Source organism: Martes martes, assembly GCF_963455335.1.
Source record: "Martes martes genome assembly, chromosome: 18".
NCBI lineage: Eukaryota > Metazoa > Chordata > Mammalia > Carnivora > Mustelidae > Martes > Martes martes.
Window position 1 is genome coordinate 184,626 of NC_137906.1, and position 22,776 is coordinate 207,401.

General features: G+C 37.4%; 1 protein-coding gene across 3 annotated transcripts in view; it reads right to left on the minus strand.

Moving 5' to 3' along the window:
- SEPTIN14 (septin 14) overlaps positions 1-22,776 on the minus strand; it is a gene marked incomplete at both ends in the record, with an annotated part of 375,063 nt that overhangs the window by 82,483 nt on the left and 269,804 nt on the right. For 2 of the 3 annotated variants that reach the window (XM_080830903.1, XM_080830904.1), the window contains 2 exons: positions 20,815-21,010; positions 21,388-21,508. In XM_080830903.1, the coding sequence (XP_080687029.1) occupies positions 20,815-21,010; positions 21,388-21,508 (317 nt within the window). The remainder of the gene's footprint in view (positions 1-20,814; positions 21,011-21,387; positions 21,509-22,776) is intronic. The other variant, XM_080830905.1, reaches the window with a different exon arrangement.

Below are 22,776 nucleotides of genomic sequence, written 5' to 3' on the forward strand. Positions count from 1 at the left end.
GGCGGAGGCCTTAACCCACTGAGCCACCCAGGCGCCCCCATAGCTGACATTCTTAACACACACCAATAGACACAGAGAGGCAGACTAAGTGAGGAGGCAGAGAAACCTACCCAAATTGAAAGAATGGGACAAGGCCACAACCCATTCAAAGAAAAACAAAAGAAACATGCCTAAGAGAAAAGGATCATGAGGACTCACTGGAACTGAAAGAGTGGAAGACATGAGCAAGGACCTTAAGAAAGAGATAAGGAACAAACAGCAGAGACAACGAGCACAGTATAATTGTTTATTTCCTTTCATTGTATTTTATTGTATTTTACATTGGATATATACGTTTTTCATTCTTTCCTATTTTGGAATCTAGTTTCCTTTAACAAGTAGGCCAAAATAGCAAGATCTAGTTCTTTGTTTTGTTTCTAGCTTGACTTTTTCTTATTTTGTTTTGTTTTTCTATTCTTCAGTGTTTTGTTTTTTTTTTCCTGTTGTTGTTGTTAAGGCTATCTTTTCTGTATATTTCTAATATTCCTTTCTGGACAAAATGACAAAACAGAGAAAATTCTCCAAAAGGAAGAACAAGAGCTTGTACTCACTGTGAGATTTAATCAACATGGATATAAGTAAGAGGTCTGAGATAGAATTTAAAACTATTATAAAGATACTAGCTGGGCTTGAAAAAAAGTATAGAAGACATGAGAGAATTCCTTACTGTAGAAATAAAAGAACAAAAATCTGCTCAGGACAAAACTAAAAATGCCATTACTGAGATGTAGTGAAAAATGGAGGCTCTAAAAGCAAGGATAAATGAGACAGAAGAGTCAGTGACAGAAGATAAAATGCTGGAAAATAAAGAAGCTGAAAAGATGAGAGAAAGAAAACTACTATATCACAAAGGGAGACTTAGAGAAATAAGCAAATCCATAAAGTGAAATAATATCTGGATAATAGGGGGTCCCAGAAAATGAATAGAGGGACACAGGGGCAGAATATTTATTCGAACAAATTAAAGCTGAGAACTTCCCTAACCTGGGAAAGGAAAGAGGAATTCAACTCCAGAAGGCACAGAGAAACCCCCTCAATAACCATAAAAATAGGTCAGTACCTCCACATATAATAGTGAAGCTTACAAATTTCAGAGACAAATAGAAAATCATGAAAAGAACTCAGGACAAGAGGTCCTCAACCTATAAGGGTCGGCACATAAGGCTGGAAGCAGACCTGTCCACAAAGACCCAGCAGGCCAGAAAAGACTGGCATCATATTTTCAATGTGCTAAGTGGGAAAATATGCAACCAAGAATACTTTATCCAGCAAAGCTATCATTCAGAATAGAAGCAGAGCTAAAGAGTTTCAAAGACAAACAAAAACAAGGAATTTGTGAATACTAAGCCAACCCTACAAGTAATCTGTACCCCAATGTTTATAGCAGCAATGGCCACGGTCGCCAAACTGTGGAAAGAACCAAGATGCCCTTCAACGGATGAATGGATAAGGAAGATGTGGTCCATATACACTATGGAGTATGATGCCTCCATCAGAAAGGACGAATACCCAACTTTTGTAGCAACATGGACGAGACTGGAAGAGATTATGCTGAGTGAAATAAGTCAAACAGAGAGAGTCAAGTATCATATGGTTTCACTTATTGGTGGAGCATAACAAATAATATAGAGGACAAGGGTAGATGGAGAGGAGAAGGGAGTTGAGGGAAATTGGAAGGGGAGGTGAACCATGAGAGACTACAGACTCTGAAAAACAACCTGAGGGTTTTGAAGGGGCGGGGGGTGGGAGTTTGGGGGAGCCAGGTGGTGGGTATTAGGGAGGGCACAGATTGCATGGAGCACTGGGTGTGGTGAAAAAACAATGAATACTGTTATGCTGAAAATAAATTTTAAAAAAGAGAGAAAAAAAAAAGAAGCCAAAAAAAAGGGGGGGGGGACACTTTGAGCAAAAAGAGAGACCAAAATTAAAGATATCAAAGAACATGATCTACAGAAACAACAACTTTATAGATAACACAATGGCACTAAATTCATATCTCTCAATAATGACCCTGACCATAAATGCAATAAATGCTCCAATAAAAAGGCATAGGGTATCACATTGGATACAGGGGTAAAAACAAGACCCATCAAAATGCTTCTTACAAGAGACTCATTTTAGACATATAGACACTTCCAGAATGAAAATGAGGTGGTGGAGAACCATTTATCATACTAATGGACATCAAAAGAAAGCTGGAGTAGACATCCTTATACTGGACAAACAATATTTTAAAATAAAGACTATAATAAGAGATGAAGAAAGACAATATATCATAAAAGTATCTATCCAACAAGATCTAACAATTGTAAATCGTTATGACTCTAACTAGATAGCATCCAAATATATAAACCAATTAAAACCAGATCTAAAGAAACTCATTATAGTAATACAATGATACTAGGGGACTTTAATACCCCACTCACAGCAATGGACAGATAATCTAGATCATTTAAGCAGAAGATCAACAATTGAATGACACAAAGGACCAGATGGATTAAAAGAGATATTCAGATAGTTCATTCTAAAGTAGCAGACACACATTCTTCTCAAGTGCACGTGGAACATTCTCCAGAATAGGTAACATACTGAGTCACAAATCAGGACTCAACCAGTACAAAAAATTGAAATCATACAATGCATATTCTCAGACCACAATTTAAAACTTGAAATCAACTACAAGAAAAACATGGAAGAGCATCCTACTAAAGAATGAATGGGTCAACCAGGAAATTAAAGAAGAAATTTTTTAAATAAATGGAAATAAATGAAAATGAAAACACAACATTTCAGAACTCTTGGGATACAGCAATGGTGGTTCTAGGAGGGAAGTATATAGCAATACAGGTCTTTCTCGAGAAACAAGAAGAGTCTGAAACAGATAACATAGCTTTACACTTGAAGGAGCTGGAAAAAGAACAGCAAATAAAGCCTAAATCAGGCAGAATAGAAATAAGAAAGATTAGAGCAGAAATCAATGACAAAGAAATTTTTTAAAAAAACCAGTAGACCACACCAATGAAATTAAGAGTTTGTTCTGCAAAAGAATTAATGACATTGATACACCCCCATCCAGACTTACCAAACAGAAAAGGGAAAAGACCAAAATAAATAAAATCATGAATGAAAGAGAAGAGATTAAAACCAACATCGAAGAAATACAATTCTAAGGCAATATTATGAGTAATTCCATGCCAACAGATTAGACAATGTGGAAGAAATGGATGCATTCCTCAAAACATATAACTACCAAAACTGAAACAGGAAGAAATAGAACAGACCTGAACAGACCCATATCCAGCAAAGAAACTGAATGAGTAATCAAAAATTTCCCAAAAAATAAGAGTACAGGGCCAGATGGCCTCCCAGAGAAATTCTACCAAACATTTAAAGAACTAAAGATCGTAGTTAGAGATACAGAAGGACATTATATCATGCCTAAAGAGTGTATCTAACAGGAGTATCTAACAATCAATTGTAAATATCTATGTCCCTAACATGGGAGCAACAAACTACATAAGCCAGCTGTTAAACAAAATAATGAATTATGTTGATAATAGTACATTAATAACAGGAGACCTCAACACTCCACCCTCAGCAATAGACAGATCCTCTAAGTAGAAAAATCAACAATGAAACAAGAGCTTGAATGACACAGTGGACCAGATTGACCCAATAGATATATGCAGAATATTCCACCCTAAAACAACAAAATACTCATTCTTCCTGAATACACATAATACTTTCTCCAGAATAGACCACATACTGGGCCACAAATCATGTCTCAACTGATACCAAAAGATTGAGGTTATTACCTGCATATTCTCAGACCACAGTGCTTTGAAACTGGAATTCAATCACAAGGAAAAAAAATTGGAAGGAATGCAAACATTTGGAATCTAAAAACTATCTGGCTTAAGAATGATTGGGTCATAATCTGAATCTCCTTGATGGATTCTGTTACGCTGAAAAGAAATATAGAAAAAAATGAATGACAATAGGGTGGTGGGGTTATGGACACTGGGGAGGGTATCTGATATGGTGAGTGCTGTGAAGTGTGTAAACCTGGTGATTCACAGACCTGTACCCCTGAGGCTAATAATACATTATATGTTTATTAAAAAATTAAAAAATATAAAATAAAATAATAAAAATTTTAACAATAGAAAAAAAATAATGATTGGGTCAAAAAATAAATAAAAATTTTAAAAAAGAATGATTGGGTCAGCCAGGAAATCAAAGAAACACTTAAACAGTTAATGGAGACCACAGGGAACAAAAACACCTTGGTCCAAAACCTATGGGATACTGCAAAGGAGGTCCCAAGGAGAAAATACATAACCATCCAAGCCTCATTCAAAAAAAAAAAAAAAAAGGAAGAATCCTGAATTCACAAATTAACTTTACACCATAAAGAACTGGAGAATCAACAACAAATTAAGCCTACCCCATGGATAAGAAGAGAAATAATTAAAATTAGAGCAGAAATCAACGAATTAGAAACCAGAAAAACAGTAGAGCATATCAATAAAACCAGAAGATGGTCCTTTAAAAGAATTAGTAGATCGATAAGCCATTGGCCAGACATACCCAAAAGAAAAGAGAAAAGACCCAAATTGATAAAATCATGAATGAAAGAGGGGAGATGACTACTAACACCAAGGAAGAAAAAACAATAATCAGAAATTATTATCAACTACTATATATGGCAATAAATTAAGTAACCTGAAAGAAATTTATGCCTTCCTGGAAACCTATAAACTTCCAAGACAGAAACAAGAAGAAACTGACAATCTGAATAGACCAATAACTAGTAACAAGATTGAAGCAGTTATCAAAAGCCTCCCAAAAAAACAAGAGGCCAGGGCCTGATGGATTTCCTGGGGAATTCTACCAAACATTCAAAGAAGAAATAATACCTACTCTCTTGAAGCTGTTTCGAAAAATAGAAACAGAAGGAAAACTTCCAGAGTCATTCTATGAGGCCAGCATTACCTTGATCCCAAAACCAGGCAAAGATCCCATCAAAATGGAGAATTACAGAGCAATATCCCTGATGAATATGGATGCCAAAATTCTCAGCAAGATCCTAGCCAATAGGATCCAACAGTACATTAAAAGGATTACCCACCACAACCAGGTGGGATTTATCCCTGGGAGGCAAGGGTGGTTCAACATTGGCAAATGAATATCTGTGATAGAACAAATTAATAAGAGAAAAGACAAGAACCACACAGTCCTCTCAATTGATGCAAAAAAAGCATTTGACAAAATACAGCATCCATTCCTGATTAAAACTATTCAGAGTATAGGGACAGAAGAAACATTCTTCAATTTCATAAAATCCAACTGTGAAAAGTGTATAGTGAATACCATCTCCATGGGGAAATGCTGAGAACCTTTCCCTTAAGATCAAGGAAATGACAAGGATGCCCATTCTCACCACTATTGTTCAACATAGAACTGGAAGTCCTAGCAACATCAATCAGAAAGCAAAAAGAAATAAAAGGTATTCGAACTGGCAAGGAAGAAGTCAAACTCTCTCTCTTCACAGATGACATGATTCTCTATATGGAAAACCCAAAAGACTCCACCCCCATAACTATAGAACTCATACAGCAATTCAGTAATGTGGCAGGATACAAAATCAATGTACAGAAATCAGTTGCTCTCTTATACACTAACAATGAAAATATAGAAAGGGAAATTAGAGAATTGATCCCATTTAATATAGCACCAAGAACCATAAGATACCTGGGAATAAACCTAACCAAAGAGGTAAAGGATCTGCCCTCGAGGAACTACAGAACATTCATGAAAGAAATTGAAGAAGACACAAAAAGATGGAAAAGCATTTTATGCTCGTGGATCAGAAGAATAAACATTGTTAAAATGTCTATACTGCCTAGAGCAATCTGTACTTTCAATGCCATCCCAATCAAAATTCCACCAGAGTTTTTCAAAGTACTGGAACAAACAATCTTAAAATTTGTATGGAACCAGAAGGGACCCCAAATTGCAAAGAAAAACAAAACTGGGGGCATCACATTGCCTGATTTCAAACTTTACTACAAAGCTGTGATCACCAAGAGAGCATGGGACTGGAACAAAAACAGACACATGGACCAGTGGAACAGAGTAGAGATCCCAGGTATGGACCTGCAATTCTATGGTCAAGTAATCTTTGACAAAGCAGGAAAAAATATCCAGTGGAAAAAAGACAGTCTCTTCAATGAATGGTGCTGGGAAAACTGGACAGTTATGTATAGAAGAATGAAACTTGACCATTCTCTCACACCATAAAGATAAACTCGAAATGGATAAAAGACCTCAACGGAGGCAGGAATCTATCAAAATCCTAGAGGAGAACACAGGAAGTAACCTCTTCGACATCAGCCACAGCAACTTCTTTCAAGACATGTCTCCAATGACAAAGGAAACAAAAACAAAAATGAACTTTTGGGACTTCATCAAGATCAAAAGCTTCTGCACAGCAGAGGAAATAGTCCACAAAACAAAGAGACAACCCACGGAATGGGAGAAGATATTCGCAAGTGACACTACAAACAAAGGGCTGATATCCAAGATCTATAAAGAACTCAAACTCAACACACACAAAACAGATAATCACGTCAGAAAAAATGGGCAGAAGACATGAACAGACACTTCACAAAGAACACAGATAAGTGGCTACCAGACACATGAAAAATGTTCATCATCATTAGCCATCAGGGAGATTCAAATCAAAACCACATTGACACACCACCTTACACCAGTTAGAATGGCAAAATTAGCAAGACAGGAAACAAGTGTTGGAGAGGATATGGAGAAAGGGGAACCCTCTTACACTGTTGGAAATGCAAGTTGGTGCAGCCACTTTGGAAAACAGTATGGAGAGTCCTTAAGAAGTTAAAAATAGAGCTACCCTATGACTCTGCAATTGCACTACTGGGTGTTTACCCCAAAGATACAGATGTAGTGAGAAGAAGGGCTTTACGTACTCCAATGTTCATAGCAGCAATGTCCACAATTGCCAAACTGTGGGGAGAGCTGAGATGCCCTTCAACAGATGAATGGATAAAGAAAATGTGGTCCATACATACAATGGACTATTACTCAGCCATCAGAAAGGATGAATACCCAACTTTTGTATCAGCATGAATGGGACTGGAGGAGATAATGCTGAGTGAAATAAGTCAAGCAGAGAGAGTCAATTATCATATGGTTTCATTTACTAGTGGAGCATAAGGAATAACACAGAGAACATTATGAGAAGGAGAGGAAAAGTGAATTGGGGGAAATCAGAGGGGGAGATGAACCATGAGAGATTGCGGACTCTGAGAAACAAACTGTGGGTTTTGGAGGGGAGATGGTGGGGGGTTATGGGAGCCTGATGCTGGGTATTAAGGAGGGCACATATTGCATGGAGCACTGGGTGTGTTATATAAACAGTGAATCTTGGAACACTGAAAAGGTAAAATTATATATTTAAAAAAAGATAAAAACAGAATGGGAGACAAACCATAAAAAACTCTTAACTCTATGGGGAAAAAATGAGGTTTGATAAAGGAGCAGTGGATGAGGGGATGGGCTAAATGGGTGATGGTCATTAATGAGGGCACTGGATGTAATGAGCACTTGGTGTTATATTCAACTGATGAATCACTAAATTCTACATCTGAAACTAATTTTTTAAATATTCATTCAATATGGGTACGTGTGGGATGCCTGGGTGGCTCAGTTGGTTAAGCTGCTGCCTTTGGCTCAGGTCATGATCCCAGGGTCCTGGGATCGAGTCCCACATTGGGTTCCTTGCTTGTCAGGGAGCCTGCTTCTCTCTCTGCATCTGCCTGTCACTCTGCCTGCTTGTGTGCTCTCTCTCCCCGCAACACATAAATTTTTAAAAATATGGGTACATGCATCCTTATGTTATAGCATCATTATCAACAACGGCCAATCTACAGAAAGAGCTTAAATATCCATCACTGAGAAGAGGAAAGTGTACAGAAGAGTAGAGGACCCCCATTTCATCTGGTCCCTCATATTCAGCTGGCTGTCTAACGAATCATTCTGAACACCTGTGAATTCAACCTGAGATCTAAGAAAAGAATTGCTGAAATTCTTGAAATATAAAAGCGAACAATTTTTGAAGTAGGAGGTGAGATTTGAATCTGAGGGGATAGATCAGAAGATAAACCATGGGGGAACAGACCCTCTGTAAAGTGACTGCCAGAAATTGATATAGCAGTGAAGTGCAAAATCGGATCTTTTGGAAGTCTGCTCCTCTGAAGGACCTCCCAGCCTTAATGATGCTCAGAGTGTGAAGTGTGACAGAATCCTATGTGGGACAGTGTAGTGTCAGGATCCCTAAGGTCACAGAAAGAACGGGTATGCCTGAGTGTGGCAGAGTTTCCAAACACTGGAGTGGGGAAGCCTGCCACAATTAGCAAGACCCAGAATGGCCTCTTACGTAGATGTTGACATAAACCATGAACCATGACAGGATTGGGTCCTGTCCAAGGAGCGGACCAGTGAACTTTGGGGCCACAGTGAGACATCTCTTCCTCTCATCCCTTCCTCCCATGGGAGGTTTGGTGCAGATGTGCACTACAGGAGTCTGTGGAATTTGGTGAACATGGAAGGGGCTGACTGCCTTTCCCTGAGGGACACTGAAGAGAGGGGGCTGTGATTGTTCACATCAGAGCTGGAAATCAGGCACCACTATGTTTTTTTTTTACTTTTATTTCATCATCTAAAAGAATTCAAAAAGCCTTCAGGGAACAAAAGCCACATAGAGCAACACAAAGTAGCTTATACTGAGACCGGCCACCTGGCAAGGTTTGATGCAACTCTGCCAGGCAAAGACATCTGAGAAGCAGTGCAACAGGCACCTCCTCCAGAAGACCAACAGAATCAAGTTTATAAATCACTCAGAACTGAAAAACTTCTGCACTAGGTATAAATAGAATATAGAATTGGAGGTTTTTCACTTGAGTCTTTAGACTTTCAATTTAATTTTTTTTCTTTTTTTCCTTTTCAAATCGTTTCTTATTTTATCAACTCTTTGTTTTTAAGTCTTTTTTTAATTTTCATTTCTACATTTATATTTTATAGATATATTCTTCTTTTTTGCTTCTTTCATTGTATTCAATTTTATTATTGAATATATATATAAGTTCTGCTTTCTTTACAATTTTGAGATTTAGTGTTTTCTAAAAAAACAGACCAGGGTGCCTGGGTGGCTCAGTGGGTTACACCTCTGCCTTTGGCTCAGGTCATGTTCTTGGGGTCCTGGGACCTAGCCCTGTACTGGGCTCTCTGCTCAGCAGGGATCCTGCTTCCCCCTCTCTCTCTGCCTGCCTCTCTGCTTACTTGTGATCTCTGTCAAATAAATAAATAAAATCTTTAAGAAAATAAAAAAATAAATAAATAAGCAGGCCAAAATACACCCAGGACCAATTGGATCACACTGATTTGTCCAAGTATATTATTTCTTTTTTCCCTTTGCTTTTCATTTTCTTTTCATTTTTGGATTCTGACCTTTCAGATGTGTCTAGTGTGTATTTCATTTGGGTCATAGTTTATATTTTTCATTTTGTCTTCTTGTTCATCCATTCCTCTATGGGCAAAATGGCTAGAGGAGGAATTCACAACAAAAGAAAAAAAACAGAGATAATGTTCTCTGCCACATATCTAATTAATATGGACATAAGTAAAATGTCAGAGCACACATTTGGGATAACAATTATAAAGTTACTAGCTCGGCTTGAAAGAGGCATAAAAGACACTAGAGAATCTCTTAATGCAGAAATAAAATCTAATCAGATCGAAATTAAAAATGCTTTAACTGACATGCAGTTTAAAATGGATGCTTTAACAGGATAAATGAAACAGAAGAAAGAGTCAGTGAACAGAAGAAGAGAAGAGGGATAAGAAGAAGACTGAGGGAATGAGAGAAAAACAACTAATGGACCATGAGGGGAGGCTTCAATAAATCAGTGATACCATAAAGTGAAACAATATTAGAATAACTGGGGTCCTGAAGGAAGAAGAGACAGATGAGGAAGAGAGACAGAAGGTAAATTAGAGCAAATCATAGCTGAAAACTTCTCTAAACTGGGGAAGGAAACAGGTATTCAAGTCCAGGAGATAGAGAGAACCCCCCCATAAAAATCAATAAAAATAGATCAACACCCCAACATATAATAATGAATCTTGCAAATTTCAGAGATGAAGAGAAAATCTTGAAGGCAGCTAGAGACAAGAACTCTTTAACCTACAAGGAAAGGAGCATTAGACTGACAGCAGACCTATCAACAGAGACCTGGCAGGCCAGAAAAGACTCACATGATATATTCAGGGAACTAAATGAGAAACAACCTGCAGCCAAGAATATTTTATCTCTCAATGCTGTCATTGATAATGTAAGGAGAGATAAATAGCTTCCAGGAAAAACTAAAACTAAAAGAATTTGTGATCACTAAACCAGCCCTGCAGGAAATATTAAAGGGTATCCTGTAAGCGAACAGAGAGCCCAAAAGTATCACAGACCAGAAAGAAGCAGAGACAATTATTCAGAAACAGGACCTGTACAGGTAATACAATTGCACTAAATTCATATCTTTCAATAATTACTCTGAATGTAAATAGGCTAAAAACTCCAATCTAAAGACAGGATATCAGAATAAATAAAAAGGCAAGACCAGTTGATATGTTCTTTATAAGACACTCACTTTAGGGACGCCTGGGTGGCTCAGTTGGTTAAGCAGCTGCCTTCGGCTCAGGTCATGATCCCAGCGTCCTGGGATCGAGTCCCACATCGGGCTCCTTGCTCGGCAGGGAGCCTGCTTCTCCCTCTCCCTCTGCCTGCCACTCTGTCTACTTGTGCTCACTCTCGCTCCTCTCTCTCTCTCTGACAAATAAATTTAAAAAAAAAAAAAGACACTCACTTTAGACTAAAGACACCTCCAAATTGGAAGTGAGGGAGTGGATAACCATTTATCATGCTAATGGACCTCAAAAGAAAGCTGAGGTAACAATCCTTATATCAGACAAATTAGATTTTAAACCAAAGACTGCAATAAGAGATTAGGAGGGAGACTCTATCATACTTAAAAGGTCTATCCAACAAGAAAAACTAACAATTATAAATATTTATGGTCCTAACTTGGGAGTAGCCAAACACATAAACCAATTAATAACAAAATTAAAGAAATACATTGATAATAATAAATAATAGTAGGGGACTTTATCACCCCACTCACTGCAAAGGACAGATCATCAAAGCAGAAGATCGACAAGGAAACAAAGGCGTTTAATGACACACTGGATCAGATGGACTTCACAGATATATTCAGAGCACTTGATCCTAAAGCAAAAAAAATACACATTCTTCTCAAGTGCACATAGAACATCCACCAAAATAGGCCACATCACTGGGTCACAAATCAGGTCTCAATCAGTAGCAAAATATTGGATCATTCTCTGCATATTTTCAGACAACAGTACTTTGAAAATTGAAGTAAATCACAAGAGGAAATTAACCTCCAAATATTTGGAGGTTAAACAGCGTCCTACTAAAGAATTAATGGGTCACCAGGAAATTAAGAAGAATTAAATAACTCATGGAAACAGATGAAAATGAAAACAAAACTGTTCAAAACTTTTGGGATGCAGCAAAGGAGGCCCAAAGAAGGGATTACATAGCAATATAAGCCTTTCTCAAAAAATTAGAAAAGTCAAATACACAAGCTAACCATATACCTAAAGGAGCTAGAGCTGGAACAGCAAATAAAGCCTAAATCCAGCAGGAGAGGAGAATTAATAAACATTAGAACAGAAATCAATTAAATACAAATCGAAAGAACACTAGAACAGATTAATGAAACTAAAAGCTGGTTCTTAGAAAGAATTAACAACATCGATAAACCCCCTAGACAGACTTATCCAAAATAAAAAAGAAAGGACCCAAATTAATAAAATCATGAATGAAAGAGGAGAGATGACAACCGACATTAAGGAAAAACAAAAAAATTGAAGAACATATCATGAGCAACAATATGCCAATGAATTACACAATCTGGAAGAAATGGATACATTTCTAGGAACTTATTAACTACCCAAACTGAAACAGGAAGAAATAGAAAACCTGAACAAACCCATAACTATCAAGTAAATTGAACCAGTAATCAAAAATCTCCCAAGAAACTAAAGTCCAGGGCCAAATGGGTTCCCAGGGGAATTCTACCAAACATCTAAAGAACTAATGCTTATTATTCTAACCTGTTTCAAAAAATAGGAAAGGAGGAGACAGAAAAGATGGCAGAGGAGTAGAGAAACCTATTTCGACCAGACCCCTTAATTTAGCTGGATATCTACCAAACCATTCTGAACATCCATGAAATCAGCCTGAGGTGTATTAATATCTGGATATCTACAAACAGAATATAGCCAATGGTCTCGAGGTGTGAGGCAGGGAGCCATAATTCTGCGTGCAGATACCAGAAGATACAATAAGAGGGAGGGAGCCACCATGAGCTGGTGCCAGGAAGGCAATATAACACCAGAATGCAAAAGTGTCCTGCACTGGGGACTGGGAAGATTCACAGACCCATAGAGGCAGAGAAAGGACTTTAATGTAGCCTCCATACAAGATCCAGGAGTTGCAGCTGCACACACGTGAACTGGGGGCAGCTCAAGATTTTAGAAGCACAAAGGGCAGAGACACACCCGGCCCTGAGTTCCACCTCTGGGAGTGTTTCTGTGGGGCACATAACCAGAGAGGCTGTGTGTCTCTCTGTGTGTCTCAGCAGCCCAGACAGAAATGCAGACACCACGGCCTGGAGAGCTCCGTGAAGAGCAGACTGTGATTTCTCTGCTCTGGGACAGAGGTTTGGATGCAGTCACTTCTGCTCTGACTCTTGGAAGAGACACAGAAAGCCACCAGGGAAAGTTGCCAGAAAACAAACCCCCCCCCCAAAAAAAAGTTTTCACTGAGCCCACTCCACTGACAGGGGGCAGGGCAACTGCCCAAGCAGGGTTGCCTGAGTAACAGTGTGGCAGGACCCTTCCCCAGAAGATAGGCTGGAAGAACAAGAGGATGACAACCCTAAGGTCCCTATAAAACAGGTGCATTTTGCTTAGTTTGTCGTTAATACTTTGGACTCTGTACATTACATCAACCCCCAACAGAATGACTAAAAGGAGGAACCCCCAAAAAGAAAAGAATCAGAGACTGTGACCTCTGCCACAGACCTAATGGATATAGATATAAGCAAGATGTCAGAAATAGACATCAGAGTAGCCATTATGAAGTCGATATCTAGGCTTGAGAAAAATATGAGTGACAATATGAATCTCTAAGGGCAGAAATGAGATCTAATCAAGCCAAGCTTAAAAATGCTATGAATGAAATGCATTCTAAACTGGATATCTTGACAGCTAGTATAAACGAAGCAGAAAAACAAATTAGTGAGCTAGAAGATAAGATGATAGAAAAGAAGGAAACTAAGGAGGTCTGGGAAAAACAGATTAAATCCCAACTGATTGGACTAAAAGAGATTAATGACACCATGAAATATTCCAACGTCAAAATTATTGGGATCCCTGAGAGGGTAGAGAAAGAGAAGAGTCTAGAAAATATATTTGAGAAAATCCTAGCTGAGAACTTCCCTAATCTGGGGAAGAAAACAAGTAGAGAGGCAGAGAGGGCCCCTCCCAAGATCAATGAGAACAGACTGACACCCAAAAATATACTAGTACAATTTGCAAACCTTAGATCTAAGGAAACAATCATAAAAGCAAATGGGGGAAGAGATTTCTTACACACAGAGGGAGGAATATCAAAATAATGTCAGACGTGTCCACAGAGACTTGGCAAGACAGAGGGTATGGCAAGACTTACTCAGCATACTAAATGAGAAGAACATGCATCAAGGATACTTTATCCAGCAAGGATTTCAGTGAGAATGGATGAAGAGACAAGGAGTTTCCAAGACCGGCAGAAACTGAAAGAATATGTGACCACTAAGCCAGCCCTGCAAGGAATTTTAAGAGGGAAGAACTATAAAAGAAGAAAGACACCAAGAGTGATATAGAACAGAAATATATAGATACAATCTATAGAAACAAGAACTTCACAGACAGAATGATGAAAATAAAATCATATCTTTCAATAATCTCTCAATGTGAACTGCTTAAATTATTCCATGAAATGGCACAGGTCTGCAGATTGGATGAAAAGACATGACCTATCCATATTGTGTCTACAAGAGACTTATTTTGAACCTAAAGATACATCCAGACTGAAAGTGAGTAGATGGAGAACCACCTTTCATACCAATGGACCACAAAAGAAATCTGGGGTAGCAATTCTTATATCAGACCAATTATATTTTAAGTTAAAAACTAGTAATAGATACAAAAGGACATTATATAATTCTTCAAGGATCTATCCAACAAGAAGATCTAACAATTATAAATATCTATGTCCCCAACATGGGAGCAGCCAACCACATAAGCCAGTTGTTAACCAAAATAACGAATAAGGTTGATAATAATACTTTAATAGTAGGAGACCTCAACATTCCACTCTCAGCAATAGATCACCTAAGCAGAAGATCAACAAAGAAACAAGACCTTTGAACAATACACTGGCCCAGATGGACTTCGTAGATACAGACAAAACATTCCACCCTAAAAAAACAGAATACTCATTCTTCTCAAATGCACACGGAACTTACTCCACAATAGACCACATAATGGATCACAAACCAGGTCTTAACTGATACCAAAAGACAGGGATTATTCCCTGCATATTCTCAGACAACAATGCTTTGAAACTGGAACTCAATCACAAGAAAAATATTGCAAGGAATGCAAACATTTGGAAGCTAAAGACCATCCTGCTTAAGAATATTTGGATAAAACAGGAAATTAAAGAAGAACTTAAACAATTCATGGGAACCAATGAGAACGAGAACACCTTGGTCCAAAAATCTATGGGATATGGTAAAGAAGGTCTTAAGGGGGAAATACATAGCCATACAAGCATCACTCAAAAAAATAAAAAATCCTGAATACACAAGATAACCATACACATTAAAGAACTGGAGGTAAAACAAAAAATAAGGCCTAAGCCAAGCAGGAGAAGAGAAATAATAAAGATTAGAGCCGAGATCAATGAATTAGAAACCAGAAAAACAGTAGAGCACATCAACAAAACTAGAAACTTTTTCTTTGAAAAAATTAATAAAATCTGCAAACCACTGGCCAGACTTATCCAAAAGAAAAGAGGAAGGACCAAAATTAATAAAATCATGAATGAAAGGGGAAAGATCACAACTAATAACAAGAAAATGGAAACAATAATCAGAAATTATTATCAACTACTATATGCCAATAAATTAAGCACTTTGGAAGAAATGGATCCTTTCATGGAAACGTATAAACTACCAAGACTGAAACAGGAAGAAACTGACAATCAGAATAGACCAATAACGAGGAACGAAATTGAAGCAGTGATCAAGAACCTCCCAAAAAACAAGTGTCCAAGGTGTGATGGATTTCCAGGGGAATTCTACCAAACATTAAAAGAAGAAATAACACCTATTCTCCTAAAGCTGATTCAAAAAATAAAAACGGAAGGAAAACTCCAAACTCATTCTATGAGGCCAGCATTAGTTTGATCCCCAAACCAGGCAAAGACTCGTCAAAAAGGAGAATTTCACACCAATATCCCTGGCAAATATGGATGCCAAAATTCTCAACAAGATCCTAGCCAATAGGATCCAACAGTATATTAAAAGGATTGTCCACCAAGACCAGGTGGGATTTATCCCTTGGAGGCAAGGGTGATTCAACATTCACAAATCAATTTATGTGATAAAACAAATTAATAACAGAAGAGACAAGAACCACATGGTCCTCTCAACTGAAGCAAAAAAAAGCATTTGACAAACTACAGCATTCTTTCCTGATTAAAACTCTTCAGAGTTTAGTGATAGAGGGAATATTCTTCAATTTCATAAAAACCAACTACGAAAAGTCTATAGTGAATATCATTCTCCATGGGGAAATGCTGACGCATTTCCCTTAAGATCAGAAACTTGACAAGGATGCCATTCTCTCCACTATCATTCAACATAGAACTGGAAGTCCTAGCAACAGCAATCAAACAACAGAAAGAAGTAAAATGTATTCAAATTGGCAAAGAAGTCAAACTCTCTCTTTGCAGATGACATGATACTTTATGTGGAAAACCCACAAGACTCCACGCTCAAATTACTAGAACTCATACAGCAATTCAGTAATGTGGCAGGATACAAAATCAATGTACAGAAATCAGTTGCTTTCTTATACACTAACAATGTAACTGTAGAAAGACAAATCAGGGAATTGATTCCATTCACAGTAACACCAAAAACCATAAGATACTTTGGAATAAACCTAACCAAAGAGGTAAAGGATCTGTACTCTAGAAACTACAGAACACTTTTGAAGGAAATTGAAGAAGACACACAAAAAAATGAATAAACATTCCATCATCATGGATTGGAAGAATAAATATTGTTAAAATGTCTATGCTGACCAGTGAAATCTATACTTACAATGCTATCACGATCAAAATACTATTGGCATTTTTCAAAGTGTTGGAACCAACAATCCTAAAATTTGTGTGGAACCAGAAAAAAACTCAAATCACCAAGGAAATGTTGAAAAAGAAAAACAAAGCTGGGGACATCACTTTGCCTGATTTCAAACTATATTACAAAGCTGTAATCACCAAGACAGCATGGCACTGTCACAAAAACAGACACAGAGATCAAAGGAACAGAATAGAGAGCCCATATATGGATCCTCAACTCTTTGGTCAACTGATCTTCAAAAAAGCAAGAAAGAATATCCAATGGAGAAAAGACAGTCTCTTCAATAAATGGTGCTGGGAAAATTGGACAGCTATGTGTAGAAGAATGAAACTCGACCATTCTCTTACACCATACACAAAGACAAACTCGAAATGGATAAAAGACCTCAACGTAAGGCAGGAATCTATCAAAATCCTAGAGGAGAACATAGGCAGTAATCTCTTCCACATCAGCCACAGGAATTTCTTTCAAGATATGTCTCCAAAGGCAAAGGAAATGAAAGCAAAAATGAACTTTTGGGACTTCATCAAGATCAAAAGCTTCTGCACAGCAGAGGAAATAGTCCACAAAAGAAAGAGGCAACCCACGGAATGGGAGAAGATATTCGCAAATGACACTACAGACAAAGGGCTGATATCCAAGATCTGTAAAGAACTCCTAAAATGCAACACCCAAAAAAACAGATAATCATGTCAAAAAAAATGGGTAGAAGACATGAACAGACACTTCTCCAAAGAAGACATATGAATGGCTAACAGACACATGAAAAAATGTTCATCATCACTAGCCATCAGGGAGATTCAAATGAAAACCACATTGAGATACCACCTTACACCAGTGAGAATGGCCAAAATTAACAAGACAGTAAAAGACAGTAAAAAACGTGTGTTGGAGAGGATGTGGAGAAAGGGGAACCCTCTTACACTGTTGGTGGGAATGCAAGTTGGTGCAGCCACTTTGGGAAACACTGTGAGATTTCCTAAGAAATTAAAAATAGAGCTTCCCTATGACCCTGTAATTGCACTATTGGGTATTTACCCAAAGATACAGATTAGTGAAAGGAAGGGCCATCTGTACCCCAATGTTCATAGCAGCAAGGGTCACAGTTGCCAAACTGTGGAAAGAACCAAGATGCCCTTCAACAGACAAATGGGTAAAGAAGATATGGTCCATATATTCTATAGAGTATTATGTCTCCATCAGAAAGGATGAACACCCAACTTTTGTATCAGCATGGATGGGACTGGAGAAGATTATAATGAGTGAAAAGTCAAGCAGAGAGAGTGAATTATCATATGGTTTTGCTTGTTTGTGGAGCATAAGGAATAACATGGAGGACATGGGGAGATGGAGAGAAGTGAGTTGGGGGGAATAGGTGGGGGAGACAAACCATGAGATACTGTGGACTCAGAAACAAACTGAGGGTTTTGGAGGGGAGGGGGTGAGGGGTTGGGTGAGCCTGGTGGTGGGTATTATGGAGGGCATGTATTGCATGGAGCACTGGGTGTAGTGCATAAACAATAAATTCTGGAACACTGAAAAGAAATTTTTAAAAAAGAAACATAAAAAAATCTGATAAGAACAATTAAGTGAAGAATAGTAAAATGAGGTGTTCTTGTACAAATAATGAAGTTAAATAAGTAATCAAAAATCTACCAACATAGGGGCTCGGTGGGTTAAGCCTCGGCCTTCGGCTCAGGTCATGATCTCAAGGTCCTGGGATCGAGCCCCGCATTGGGCTATCTGCTTGGTGGGGAGCCTGCTTCCTCCTCTCTCTCTCTCTTCTCTCTGCCTGCCTCTCTGCCTACTTGTGATCTCCGCCAAATAAATAAATAAAATCTTTTTTTTTTTAAATCTACCAACATAGAGAAACTCAGGACCATATGTCTTCAATATTGAATTCTAATAAACACTTAAAGAAGAATTAACACCAATACTTAAACTCTTCTACAAATTTAAAGAGAAAATTTTAAACTCATTTGAATGGTCAGAATTATCCTGATACTAATACTAATACTAATACTAATACTTATACTAATAATGAGAAGAAATGGCAGGCCAATATCCCTATTGAACACAGATGCAAAGTCTTCAATGAAATACTTAGCAAATGAATTCAACATCAAATGAAAAGGATCATACACGAAGACAAAGAGGGATTTATCTTCAGAATGCAAGGATTATTCAACATAAGCAAATTGATTTATACATGCCACATTGCAAAATAAAAATCAAATAACCAATAGTTGCAGAAAACTATTTGATAAAACTCAACACCCTTTCATGATTTAAAAAAGAAAACTCATGAAACTAGGTATAGAAAGAATTTATCTCAACACAATAAAGGCCTTTTATGAAAAGCATCTAAATTGTTGACTTTATTATACACTGGTTAAGTGAACATAATAAAAAAATTAAATTCAAATCCAAGCAGCTTGCACTCTAAAAAATATATATAAATAATGTGCCTCCTTAGTGCAGTAGGCAGCACGTCAGTCTCATTAAAAAAAACAATAATAAAAAATAAACTGCTGACTTTATAGGCATTGAATTATTTGTTGTCTTCTTATCTTTTTAATTTTTATAAAACCAATAATAATGTCTGTTTTTTTATTCCTGAGATTAGTGATATTTGACTCCTCATTTCTTTTGCTTGCTCAGTCTGGTTAAAGTTTTTCACTCTTATCAACCTTTGTAAATAACCAGCAAAGTTAATTTGCTGATTTAAATGATTTTCTGACCTTTTTTTCTGTTTTCATCAATTTCTGCTGTAGTATAATTTTTCCTTTCTTTTTCTTGCTTTAGGGTAAATTTGTTTTTTTTGTCTAGTTTCTTAACATGGAAATTACAATACTTGGGATTGTCTTTTTTTTCCTAATATAAGTATTTTATGCTATAAATTGCCCTCTAAGCAATACTTTTGCAGCATCCTGTAGGTTGGTTTTTTTTAATTGTGGTAAGAACAATTAACAGGAGGTCTACTTGCATAACAAATACTGTTAAATCTTCTATTGTCCAGAAGATCTCAAGAACTTGTTCATCTTGCATGATTAAAAGGTTATATCCATTGAACAGTAACTCTTAATTCCTCCTTCTCAGACACTGGAAAACATTTTACATTCTTCTATGAGTTTGATGTGAGTTTGTGATCAAGTAAAATGCCTGAGGTCATAATTTGCATAGAAAGGTTTTTACACAGGATGTTTGGTTTTTTGTTTTTGTTTTTGTTTTAGGATGTTTCAGAATTATCTACTAACCTGTTCATAAAGGTGTATGCATTTTTAATTACATATAATATAGTTTAAATGTTTGTTCTGTATTATTTCAAACATATCTTAATTATTACAAAAATTCAGTAGTTGTATGACAACAAAAGGTCTAAGAGGACACTTACTAAACCTATAGTAATGTCTGTTGTTGGAAAAAGAAAAGGCCCAAAGTACCTATGTTTGGCTAAGTGGGTTTTCATTTCATCTGGTGCATTTCAATTTTTACAGAAATAAATTTATTTATAACTTGGATAAGTGATAGAAAACAAGTAGTCCAGCTAGTAAATTTAAAGATTTTATTCATTCACTTATTTATGTATTTATTTATGAGAGAGAGAGAAGGTGAGAGCACAAGCGGGGGTGGAGGGGGCAAAGGGAGAGGGAAAATCAGGCTCTCCACTGAGCAGGGAGCCCAATATGGGGCTTGATCCCAGGGATCATGATTTGAGCTGAAGGCAGATGCTTAACTGACTGAGCTACCCAGGCATCCCAAACACAAGTAAATAAATGAAAAAGACCCATTTTAGAAATTATTTAGGAATCAATCTTATCTTATAAAGTAGGAACAGTGGATTCAATGGTGAGACCCAAAAAGATATGTCTGAGTTCTAATCCATAAAACCAGTAAATTTAATTTTATTGAAAATAAAGAGTGTTTGTACAAATAAGATCATCCTGGATAATCTAGATACATCTTATATCAAATAACAAATGTCCTTAAAAGAGATGCAAGGGGAACAAAGAGGGCTATGTGAAGATAGAGGCAAATAGGAGAGAGATAGCCAGAGGAAGTATCAACAAAGAAACTAAATTCCTTGAAATAAGAAAATCTTTTATAATTAAAATAAGAAAACACTAACCTGGCTTCTTTGTTTATTTGATCACCATATCCCACTGTCTTCACAACAGTTAATTTCAATTGAACATTACTTTCTTGAAGTTCATATGTCTGAATTTTAAGTCCAACATTTGAGTAAAAATGTGAGGATTTTTTGTCTTTCAAATTAGTATTGAATAATGTGTCAATGAGTGTTGATTTTCCAATCCCAGTTTCCCCTGTAACAAACATAGATGCATTATCTAGGGGCATAAGATGGCTGAGAGGAAGTAACACTCTTAACCCCTAAAGTGGTTTAAAGGGTCTTAAATATTTCAATGACTATAATTTCCTTTAAAGTATACTTGCTTCTCTTGACCCTCTCAGTCATTAATATAATATAGAAAATATACACACAAAGATAATCCGATTTTGAAGAGCAATGAAACATTTAGAGAAAAAAAGTCAAGGTAGTATGACTAACATGATGAAAACAAATGCAGATCAATAGACATGGTTTTGAATTAACAGCACCAGTGTTATACTACTTAAGATAAGTTGAAGTGAGCATTAAAGAAAATTAACTAATAATTCAGATGAAGAGTCAGACACTTACCCACACAGAGAATATTAAAAGAGAATCCTTGTTGGATAGATCGATTCACCAACTGATGAGGCAAACATTCAAAACCAAAATGACCAAGCATTGTTAAACAACGGACAGTATCTCCTTTGGGCTTAAAAAATAAAAATAAAATATTTTAATTAGAATTAGTAATATCATTTGAAAATATAATTTTAATATGTTAAGGAAATTAGAATTATCATTTGGTTATCATAACTCAGACAACATTCAAATGAAGTAAATTTGTAAGCAAATAAGTCTTTGTCCAGACACATAGATTTTGCTTTCAACTTAAAAAATAGTAAATCTGGAGGAGGAAGAAGAAGATGGTGGTAAAGTAGGAAGACCCTAGGCTCATCTTGTCTCACCAACACAAATAGATAACTATAAAAATCATCCTAAATACCCCAGAAATCATTTGAAGAATGACAGAACAACTCCACACTAAAGGGAGAAAAGAGGCCTCATCAAAGAAGATAGAAAGTGTGGAGAAGTGACGAAGAGGAGAAAAAGATCATGGGTGCTGGGATATGAAGGGAGCCAGAGTTGCAGAGAAGGCTGAAAGAGAGGGGAGCACACAGAAGCACATACAAGGAGAATGTTTTGCAAAAGATATGGGCTTGGAAAACTAGAAGGACTGAGTTTCATGATTTCTTGCAACCAGCAGGCTTAAAGCCTGCAGTTTTAAAGGTAAGCTGCCTTGGCTGGGATAGACCTCCAAGGGCATGGTGCTGCTTCTGGAAAGAAGGCAGGCAAACAACCCAGGGACAGATCCCATGGAAATAGGGCACTGAGGACTGCCCGGGGCACATGGGGGGAGATTATTCCCTCTTCTCCAGGCACATACCAAGGAGGCATTGTTCACAGATACATCTCTGGGGGAAAAAAGAGCTCTCTGGCTACATTTCCCTCATCTGCCCACAGCATAAACACAGAGTCGCTGGAAACTGCACAGTGCCAACCCTGGCTGCCTAACTTTCTTACACAAACCCCCATCCCTTGAACTCTGGTGGACTACCCTTCTCAATCAAGCTTTCCTCAAGTACAGTGTGACAGGCCCCACTTCCAAAAGACAAGCACAAATCCCTGCCCACACCATGCCTCCTGACCAGAGAGTTGTGTAGGGTTTCAGTTGTAGTGGAAGTAGTATCAGGTCTCATCTACCAAGCAGACCAGAGCACAACTAGTTAAAACCATTCTGTCCAGAGACCACGCACTGCCAATGCAGGCAAGAATAGCCTCTGCAGACCACCAGAATGAAGAACAGAGCAACAGCAAGTGCATGCAGCACCAACCAGAAACACTCGTTGAAGGATCAGGCCCTGGACACTATATGACCTCTTCCTCATAAATCCATACAGGGGTCCTAAGAATATCAGG